Here is a 10,684-nt window from a genome sequence, read left to right as displayed (position 1 = left end):
CATAACCTTGCTTCCTTTCTTCTGATCTCACTGACTATCCTCCTCTACCACATCCTACTTTATAACACATTATACTTCCCCCTTCTCCTCTCACCAGAACCAGTCTTCATCCACTGGAGCCAGAATCCCACTACAAAGGCCCTGTCTCTTTCTCTCCCCCCGTGAATGACAATCCAAACCCATAAACCTCCTTCAAACTTTTTAACATCTTTATTTATAATAAATAAGGAAAAAAGCCTTATCACCATAAGTTATGAATTTCAGCGGCTACTTTCAAGAGCAGAAAATTTCACACGTAGAATTTTCGTGAATTGTCAGAATTTACGTATTAATTTGATTCTAATGCTTGTGTGTGTGAAATCAGTGTTTGAAATGAGCGGGAGCAGGTGAGGTCTTCCTGTGTCTGCAGTAAAATTGAAAAGGGGACCTCAAAGCTTCTTTTCTTCATCTTGTTAACAGTATTGATGTGGCGGTCATTTGATGTGACACATTGTGAATTGAGTCCTTCAGAAGAACGGTCCACAGGAATGATGTCCAAGATGACCAGGTTCTAAATGGGTTATTTGAATCACTATAGCACTTTGGAGTCATCTTTGTCTAGGAGGACCTAGCTGTGTGATAGGTTATCCGCCCCAAAGATCTTAAATCCAGGTAAATAATTTAAATGAGCTGGTGTTTATTTCCCAGGGTGGGATCTTGAGAAAAAAGAACAGAAAATCAGAAGGAGGGTAGAAATGAGATCTGCAGGAAGGGAAAAAGGATTAGCTGAGACCTCTAGTAATAATAGTAGTAAAGTACTAAATATGCTGTGAGGCGGGTATCTAACTTCTTTTTTTTTAAAAAGAAAGTGATTGAATTAAAAAGAATTTTAATGTGAACTATCTATCCATCCAATATCCACAGTCAGAATATGAGTATTTCTCTGGACTAAGTCTAACAGGTCAGTAGAAAGACTGGGATTGTTCTCTGGTTGGAAGACTACTGAGGTTGTGCTGAAGTCATTGGGAAGGATTGGTGAGGAGAAACAGAGCATTGTGCATGTTTGGGGCTCTGAGCTGACTCCCTCCACTTTTGTTTTTTTTTGTCTACCTCTGCCTAAGATTCTCAGTGAATGGACAGACACCCACGCACCCAACCCACCCACCCACTCGCTCATGGAGCACACTTGTTCTACCCTCTCCTTTATCTGACTTTTGAAATTATCAATGGAAAATAAGCAGTCATTTTCACGATCATTCAAGATAAATAAGGGAGGCAGAGCATGGAGTAATCTTCATTTCTAGCCTGCCACAAAAGAAGGCAGCACTACATTCTGGCAAAGTGCTGGGGAGTTCATTCAGTTGTTCTATTCAGAATCCTTCGTGGAGGCAACTGTAGAGTACCTTATTGCTTTTTAACCTCTGAAGAAAATGTGTCTAGTAATTCCTTACCTGGGCCACTTTTGTACTAATAATGCCTCTGTGTAAGGTACTGTTGATTTCATTAACTCCTTCATGTTCCTATCATGACAGTTTAAGGTATTTCTTCAAATAGTAAACATCAAAGAGCAGTAAATGGTCAATCAAGGTAATACCTTACTCCTGTTCAGATCACATCTACATGATACAGACAACATAAAATGTTTTTTTCCCCATGATTTCACAGTAGAGAAAAAGAAAACCAGCAACAGTTTCAAACTTAGCCTAATTCTATGTCAGTATGACAAAATCTTTCAAATCAGTTTTGTTTCCATACTAAAGGTAATTTGCACAGATAAATCCCAGAGGCTAAATCTTTACATTCTATTATACTAATTTCCAAACACTGATGAACCATGATCTTTGTTTCCAATACTGTATATTTAAATGGAGTTTAGGCTTTTAATTTGTATGTATTGATCTAGCATTGTGGCAATTCAAAGACATGTCTGCCACTATTGATGTTACTAAGGCATAAAGAATATAAAAACAGACCAAAAGAAAAAAGCTATGGTCTATGCCATGCATGATTCTGGATGATTCCTTAGGTATGCCTCTAGTTGGGGGTTCATAATTACCTATAAGAACCTATAATTTTTTTTTTTTTAAATTCACATTTACATTTAGAATCCATCTAATCAGGCAGGAAATTTGCAGTTATTGATGGGCAGCTGAAGGCTCATTCTCCAATCTGACTATTTTCAGAAGTAATGAAATAGCTTTAAAGTGACTGAATCTTTTTCTAGTTTCCTAAGTAACCTGGACAATGTCAGAAAGTTTGTTCAATCTTGCAGAGCAGCATATAACCCAAATTCTCAATTTTTTTTTCTCATATACAGTATATGAAGTGGTTTAATGAAATGGAATGATTTCAGAACACCTTAAAGGGATTACAGAGTGCCCTAGAACACTTGAGTGACTAGTGGCATCACTGGGTAATACATTACGTTAACGCTGAAGCATGACCTATTTGAATTGTTTCCTTAACTTGCTTGCTACTGGCAGGCTAGCGCACTGGGCTGTACAATTACTTATGTATATTTGCAAAAATATATTTTAAGATTTGATGAACATATTTTGATAAGAATACAAGAGATATTTTTTTTTACCAATGTAATTTTCTCTGTCCACCATTCATACCTGAGAAACCTATGTGCCCACTTTCACCTAATCCTTTAATCGCCACATTTTCATTCAAGTACCTATGCTCCTAAACTAAACTTTTATGCTGTGTTTGCTCTTGTTTTCAATAGAAGAGATTAGGATCACTGCCTGACAAGCATAAAATCCAGACCATATACCTTTCTTTCAAGAGAAGGTAAGACATTTGTTATATAGAGGAGCGGACAAGTACTTTTCTAATATTAATCTTCCCATATGCAGAATTACATCAGGGATGTTGCATGATTGGGTAACGGAGGTCCATCAGTGCACTACACTGTCTGATTTAAGACTGGATCCACCCTGGGAAAGAATTTCAGAATCTTTGTTCTGGATGCAAGTTCTTATATTACAGATTTTAAAGCAGCTTTCCCTCCTTGGGCTGAGGGATTAGGGCAAAGGTAGTGTACTTTGAAATAGGTATTCCTCTTAACCTGATCTAAACACCTCTCTTATTTTGCAATATGAAAATAAAAAGTGAGGTAAGGATACAGAGCACTAACCAGAAAGATACCGAAGCATTTAGAAAGCACCAAGCATGCTGGTACCACACATACACATTGCATACAAATAACTGATTCACTTAACTGTATTTGAGTGATGTGCATTACAACTGTTGACAACCAACTAGCATCCCACAATAGGATTTGGGGCCTTTACATGCACTTTTGAACATCCTACACTTGAGGTCAGTTTCTTTGCTTACACCAGCCTGAATTTCAGCCATAGAAAGATGATTCTGATACCCAAAGAAATTATAGCAGCTGAAGTAAAGGTTCATACTTTCTCCGGCACATAGACAGTCAGAGAAAGAGCTGTTTTTCCATTTGAAGAAGTACTATAGCTCAAGTAATTTTTGTGTTTCAAATGGACACAAACTGTATGCTTACTGGTGTCATAAACAAAAAGTGAGATATTACTTTGCAAGAGAAAAGGGCACAACAGTGGCTGCATGTGTGCAGCAGAATTAAGTAAGTCATGGCCTCCCTGGAATAAAATCAATCATTATCCCTTGAAGAAAGTAGACAGCTGGGAAGCTGAATTTTGCTCACTATAGCAAGTATATATTTAACTTCACTGAACTGCCTAGAGTTACATTAATGAATCCATCTGAAGAACTCAATTAGGTCTTCCTGTCTAGACTTGAGAAGTAAATAAATATTACCTAATGCATGGTATTCAATACAAGGAAAACAATCACACTTATACACACTTGCTGCAAGATGAAGCAAGCCAATGATACCTCCTCTGCTCGCTATTTTGGGTTGACATCTGTACTTTGTTTAGTCTGCACTTTATTAAATTGACTGCCTGCTCCTTGCATTCAGCAGCTTTGATTTAAAAACTGATGGCAATTGGGGTCGTCTTTCAGAACAGACCTCACTCAGTTATAGGAAGATTAATCCAAATAAGATGCTTGAAGACTGCTATGTGTTTATATAGGTCCAGGTGCTATGTAATATCTAGACAGAAATAAGCCCAGCCCACAAGTAGACATTCCCCCCTGCACTGGGTCATGAGTCCTTAATAATCCCATCTATTTGAATAGTTTAACTGACAAATGGCATTGCCTTCAGTTTAGGAAAGCCATTGCTCTAGTAAGTGCACACTTATTAGCAGTGGGATTGCACTTAGCAGCGGGCCATCCTTGTGCTGTCCTCAGCTGTTTTGAGCTACATTACAAGAGAACTTATGGCATACCATAAATAGTGTCTGGTCTTAATAACACTTATTGTTGTCTACTGTTATCAACTCAGTAGAGTAAGCCCAAAGTTGATACTAAGTCAGCTTTTAATCTTCTCACGATTTTGGTTTTACTTTACTGGGGTTACCATTTAACCAAGGGCAGAAAGACACACACAATGAAGCGCAATAGAGGGGCAGTTATAGGTATCGACAATTCATTCTACCATTGAAGTGTCAGGATAGTTCAGTCCCTTGGTGAATAAGAGCAATGCTTCCACGGCAAGTTAGAGGAGGAAGCTTATATAGCTTGTTATCATAGCTACCGTCCACTAAGTATCATCCAGAAGTAAGGAGTTCTTTTCAGTCAGTGTAAAACATCAGTATCAATTCTGGGATGTATCTTAAAAAGATCCATACTTTTGTTTTTAGTCCCTAGGACAATAACCGAGTGTCAAGGCCTACATCATTACTCTGCAAGCTCCATCAGCAGTTGCTTTAGGGTTGCTGCTATAATTAGCAGCAGCATATTGGTGCTTGCGACTACAAGTGTGCATAGACACGGACAAACTGTTCAGCGTTACGAGTTTGTCATTCATATCCTGTAGCAGACTTCTTTTAAAACGGCATAAGGAAAGCAGACCTGCAAGATTTTTGGTAATGCAAAGCAAAGCATGTTAAGTTGTATTGTAAAAAGAGCGGAGAATGATGCTTCAGATTTCCATTCTCTTTATTGCCAACAGATTTATATTTAAAATGCCAAAGTCCAAAAAAAATGTTGTGTAATAAATACTTCACTTTAGGCTGTAATAAATTAAAAAAAAAATTATTAACAAGGAATGCACTTTGCCAGCCACAAGTGTGGGTATTTTTGAAAAATAAGGAAGAAAAAGGGAGGAAAAAAAAAAAAAAAAGAAGAGTATGGCCACAGTTCACAGTTAAGCAGCCAGAAGCTGCTTTTTACAGCTATTCCACAACAATGGAGCTCTCCCTTCCCTCCCTTTCCAGATGCGTATTCACAGTTTAACTCCATCAGAAATGCTCTCTTACAGAGCAAGCTGTCACACTCTGCTCAGAGTTCAAGTCAAAAATATCTTTAACACACACATGAAGCAAGGAAAACTATGGTCCGAGGAACTCCTTGTCACACCATTTTAGTCCAACAGTAGGTTTAGGCTTGTGTCTAATAGATGTGTGCCCAGCACACTAGGACAGTCAACTTTTCGTACCACCACACATCCATCATCAACATACTAGTTGCTCCACCACCTCCACTGTAGATTTCACAGTGAACAAGAGGGTCCTTTTGGTTTAAGAGAGTCTGTCCCTTCAGTTACATCGCTGCAGCAGCATGTTCAGAGCATATTCCATTCTGTGTTTTAGTTCCAACGAGCATCCAGAAACCAGAAGAGTTGTCAGACGAAACGTTGTGGATATCCTCTCTTCATTGATATAGGTAAGGAGATACTCCTCATTCTGATTGCAAATGATGATTTTCGTGTGATCATGATAGAAGTTCACCTGCAAAAAAGAAGCGAGTTCCTGTTTGTACACTTTCTCCTCTCAGTTTCTGGCACATACCTAATTTTGTTACAATAAAGTATTTTAGAAATATTTTCTCTGGTGATGCTACCAAACTTACTTGAAACGTGCCATCATTGAAAAGCATCATTAATGCTTTATCAGATTTAAGCCACTGTAAGAGGTAAAGCCTGGGCCTGCGTATATCTGTTAGGCTGGGCAAATCTCCTCCCTAGGAAAGGAAGCAGACACTATGTTAAGCACTCAGTTCACATTTAGTTCATTTTTACAGATCAAGATCTATGAGGTACTGAACTTACATCCATGAGGTTCTCTTCCATGTAGTGAGAGAAATACTTCAGTACAGTTACTTGGCTAATGAACTGTTCAGGAGCTTCTGTGGCTGAGAAGACAGAGCACTGGCCTAGCTCAGCATAGTAGTGGACTGTCCTGTAAAAAGAAAAATAAAGTAAGGAGGTTAGAGATGAGATAAAAGCATTTCATGTTTAAACCGCCTTAGTGAGTTGTCAGTTTTGTAATTATTCTTACTTTTTGTCTGGCAGGAGGCTCATATGCGCCCCATTGTTGAAAAGGACACCAACAGTGTGATCTGACAGCTGGTACCCAAAGCCGTACTTGTTAGAATAGTCCACCCATTTTGTAACCCACTGGAAGGATGCTGTCAGCTGTTCTTTGGGAATGCTGTCTGCTTCTGGCATGTTCTCCAGACATCCTCGCAATACCCTTGCGACTGTATCAGCAACACTTCCCATGGTACTGTCTTCCAGGCCTGAAAGAGAAGGATTGTTAGACTGATGAGCACACAGAGAGCAGGCTTTAATTCTAAACCTTTCAGTTATCTAGACTGTAATTTTAAGAAGTTTAGCCTTTATGGCTTTCCAGTTTTAATTCTTCCAAAATATTTGGCTGTAAAATTTAGAGCATCAAAAATAGGGGGAGGAAAGCAGCTGTTCATTTCAAGCCCCTAAGACTGAGACATGAAGAAAGTAAAGGTGGGATTTAGAACTTGGCATTACATTTTGCTGCACTTACATTCACTGCTACTGCTGCAGCTTCCCAAAGTTCCTCTGACTATCATCCGAATAGAGTCTCCAATCTGCTTAGTTTCTGGTAACGCTCCCGGCTTCGCTACTGTTGTCATAAGAGGCTGGATCTCCTAGAAGAGATGTCAGACATGTAAACATCAAACATAACACAAGCCAAGGCTTATACACAAGTTTTGCATGGCTCTCCTGTCTCTCAACAAATGATAAATTCTAGGGAAACTGGTACTAATGTTTCCAGCAAGTACAAAGAGCTGCTGTTAGACTGAGCTTAAGGAAGCATACCAGGTCTTTCCATTCTTTAGATTCAATTTGCATCTTACACGCTATTAATCAGTCCTCTGCTCTCCTGCCCTAGCAAGAGAAGAGCCATGTGCAGGTCTGAACACCAAATGGTAAGAGTTACATCTCAGCAATTTATTCTTTAAGAAGTCCTAGTTAATCATTCCCTGTATTTGGAATATTGGGAAAGAACACCTGGCAGACAAGTTACCACACAGACGACAGCGGAGTCTAGGCAGATGCTATAATTACTCAAAAGCCAAAATTGATAGTCTCTCTACAAAAGCTACCATACCTTGGTGAAGCTTGGTTAAGCCCTCTTAAAGCAAGTCTGCTGATCATTTAAGCTTGATTATGCTGTGTACAGCCCTGGCTCTGATATCCAAGTCAAATATAATTTAATTATAGCTACTCCACCCAACTGCTATTGGATATGAACTGAACTACACTCGCATTTACCTCCTCTGTTCTGTGTTTGTGGGGCTGCTGTGTTATCGATGTCTTCTTCAAGTCATGCCTGAGCTTGTAGATTTCTTCGTCTTCTTTAGCTAGTCTGTCTGTAATAAAGGAAAAAATACTTAACGCTGCACCTGGAAGTGCTGTTCAATTACAGAAAGCCTAACAAGTCAGCTGCAGAAAGCGCTATGTCTCCCTCCAGTAACTTCCTCTAAGCCTCCCAGAACAGCAGTGCCATTATACACAGATCACTAAGAGACTAAACTTTAATAGACATTACAGACTAACAGATGGCCAATATAGATTATCAGTATGCCATAAGAAGCATTTACTTATGTAAGATGGCATAAGTTGCAGGCTACCATACTTATTGATAAAGAGGTCAAAACTAACCCAGGGAAGCTGAGACATAAACACAAGTGCTCTGTTGCTATCTCATAGCTGTACATTACTAGCATGACATTGATGGCATATAGACAAGTTTCAAGCATAGCTACAATCCACTTACTATGTGTGTCGAAGTATCTGGCTTTATCCTTTTTACCACCAAATAGAGCAGCAGCTGCTTTTTTGAAGAAATTTTTAGCAGGACTTGATAAATGGAAATCAGGAACAGTGTGACAACAGCTAGCAGAAAGTCTATCGGGTGTAAAGCCCTGTGGAAATGAGATTCAAAAAATAGTTTTTAGACCACAGGGTGCATTTTTAGGGTGGATATTTTTTCAGCCAGAACACTAGACAGTACCAACCTGCAAGAAAAATTCATGCCGAATTATCTCATCTAAAGTGGGCCGGTCTTCAGGATTTTTTGACAACATGCTAGCTATTAAGTGTTTCGCAGGTGCCAAGAGAGATGAAGGCAGGCTGTACCTTGCTTCCCTTATACATCTGTATGTTTCTTTAAGATTTGTGGTCTCAAACGGGGGTCTTCCCAACAGCATTGTATACCTGTTTAAAAGCCAAGGAAACCAATTTTATTTATTTTACACACCCACAATACTTATCTACAACTACTGAAAAGGCTTTGTCTGTCTCCTAACACGAAGGAGAATTTCTGCACTTGGGCTATATGCATATAAAGGGCTGCAAACTGACTCAGTACTGCATCCCTTTTGAACTCTTAAAAGCCTAAGCCAGTGATAGAAATATTTCATTTCAAAGGCAGTGAAGTACTTACATTACACAGCCTAAGGCCCAGATGTCAGATTCACAGCCGTGTCCTTGTTTGTTGAGGACTTCTGGAGAGAGGTAATTTGGTGTGCCACATATTGTTCTGCAAATCAAAGAGGCCACAGAGCCGGTTAGTATTTCAGATAGAAAGAGGAGAGAAGCTATTTTTCATAAGGCAGGTTTTCCTCTCAAGTTCGGACAAGCACTTAAGAGACTCCTAAAGAGGAGCTGTATGAATGTTAATAGTGTAGACACGTTTCATGGTGTCTTCATGATACAGGAACAGCAGACTCATATCTGCACTATTTGTCAGTCAGGTACTCTGCCTCTGGCATTTGCTATTATTCAAATGGTCAGAAGAAAGCAGAAGTCAAAGCATGGCAGCCTGTTTTCTACAAGGGAAAATCTTGATCCCAGAAGCAATTAGCTTTTGCTATGGAACAGAATTTCTCATTTCTAAATGAATTTGGTTTCATTTACTACTAGACTTTACATTTTTTGATGCTCCTACCTCCTCCTGTGCTCCAGTGGTTCCAGCCTAGCTGCCAAGCCAAAGTCACCCAGTTTCAGTTCCATGTTCTCATTAATGAAGAAGTTACCTAGCAGATACAGAAATTCCAGTTAGACCTTTTCTTGCAAGGTAGGAATGCATTTGCCACAGGTGCTGAGTCATACTTTGTTCAAAGCCAGAAGCTAGCCAAGATTTTTTTTTTTAAAGTAGGAATGCTTAATGTCATCCCTTAAGCACTGCAAGTTTCCACTGTAAAGACGGACTGAGCTGATTCTATTAATTAAGCTATCACCATACAAGTGTAAAGTGATACAATGCTGACAGGGCTGGAGGACTGTGTTTTGAAGTCGGCAAGGTGCAGAACTTACCTAGTTTAAGATCCCTGTGCAAGATTTCCTGTTCATGAAGATACTTTAGCCCTGACACAATTTGCCTGAGGTAGTATCGTACTTCTGGTTCTGTCAATACCTTCCTCGCTTTTAAGATGTGAGCCATTGACTGCAGAGGGAAAACAAAGGCAGAAATGTCACTGAACATTCACGCTCGAGATTAACCTTAAGCAAAAGTAAATGAATGCACGGCGAAATGACAACTAAAGAAGCCACGAAAAATACCTTTTACACATCACACATTTAAATTAGTTGCAGATTCCAGGTAAGTAAATACTGGATTTCTCCCAGTTGATGCTCACCCTTCTACTGCAGTACTCCAGTAGAATGTAAATATTCTCTCTGTCTTCAAAGTAGTGGTAAAACTGCACAACATGTCTATGATTAAGCATTCTGTGCAGCTCAATCTCTTTATCTATCTGAAGAGACAAGAGGGGGGTGGGGGGGAAAGTGTTGTTAGCCTTGCGTCCACAAGGTTGAGCAGACAGCTCTACCAGAACATTTCAGGAAAAGGGCTGGGCAATCCAGCACACAAAGAGAGTTTGAGGAGGGAAAAAAAAAAAAAAAAAAAAATCATTCATGCACACACACCTTTTCCCTTTGATGAGGTTTTGCTACTCTGCTGTGAGGAATGATTTTTGCAGCATAAACTTTGTTTGTTGTCAAATCTGTCATCTCATAACACTTGGCGAATCCACCCTAGAGAGACATACGAGAAAAAGGCAATTATAGCAGGTATGAAAGGAGTCCCACACTTAGTCATTCACCAGCTCATGTATTAGTCAAGGAGCGCAACTTCCTTTGCACGGGACAATTTGGTAAAAGGCAGTCTTAGGTTCATCGCCTAGCTGAAGGTTCGCGTCGCGGCTCCCCTCCGCCCCGCATGCAGCATCGAAGTCGTTTTTGTAGGCTTGCCCGAGCCGAAGGCACGACTCCGCTTGTCTTTGGGGGCAGAGACGAACCGGGGACAGAAGGGTGCTCGGGCCCACT

General features: G+C 39.8%; 1 protein-coding gene across 1 annotated transcript; it reads right to left on the bottom strand.

Moving 5' to 3' along the window:
* Positions 1-5,280: 5,280 nt before the first annotated feature.
* PLK2 (polo-like kinase 2) lies at positions 5,281-10,389 on the bottom strand. Its single transcript, XM_009579081.1, has 13 exons — positions 10,286-10,389; positions 9,997-10,113; positions 9,674-9,803; positions 9,306-9,393; positions 8,802-8,897; positions 8,374-8,572; positions 8,133-8,280; positions 7,628-7,725; positions 6,876-6,999; positions 6,372-6,612; positions 6,143-6,272; positions 5,944-6,054; positions 5,281-5,822 (listed from the first exon to the last, which is right to left on the bottom strand). Exons 1-13 carry the CDS (start codon positions 10,367-10,369, stop codon positions 5,631-5,633), a joined length of 1,758 nt encoding a protein of 585 aa, XP_009577376.1. The 5' UTR covers positions 10,370-10,389; the 3' UTR covers positions 5,281-5,630.
* Between the last annotated feature and the right edge of the window lie 295 nt (positions 10,390-10,684).

This window comes from Fulmarus glacialis, unplaced genomic scaffold (assembly GCF_000690835.1).
Source record: "Fulmarus glacialis isolate BGI_N327 unplaced genomic scaffold, ASM69083v1 scaffold47335, whole genome shotgun sequence".
Classification (NCBI taxonomy): domain Eukaryota; kingdom Metazoa; phylum Chordata; class Aves; order Procellariiformes; family Procellariidae; genus Fulmarus; species Fulmarus glacialis.
Note: the sequence above shows the minus strand (reverse complement) of the source record. Positions and strands in the feature narration are given on the sequence as shown.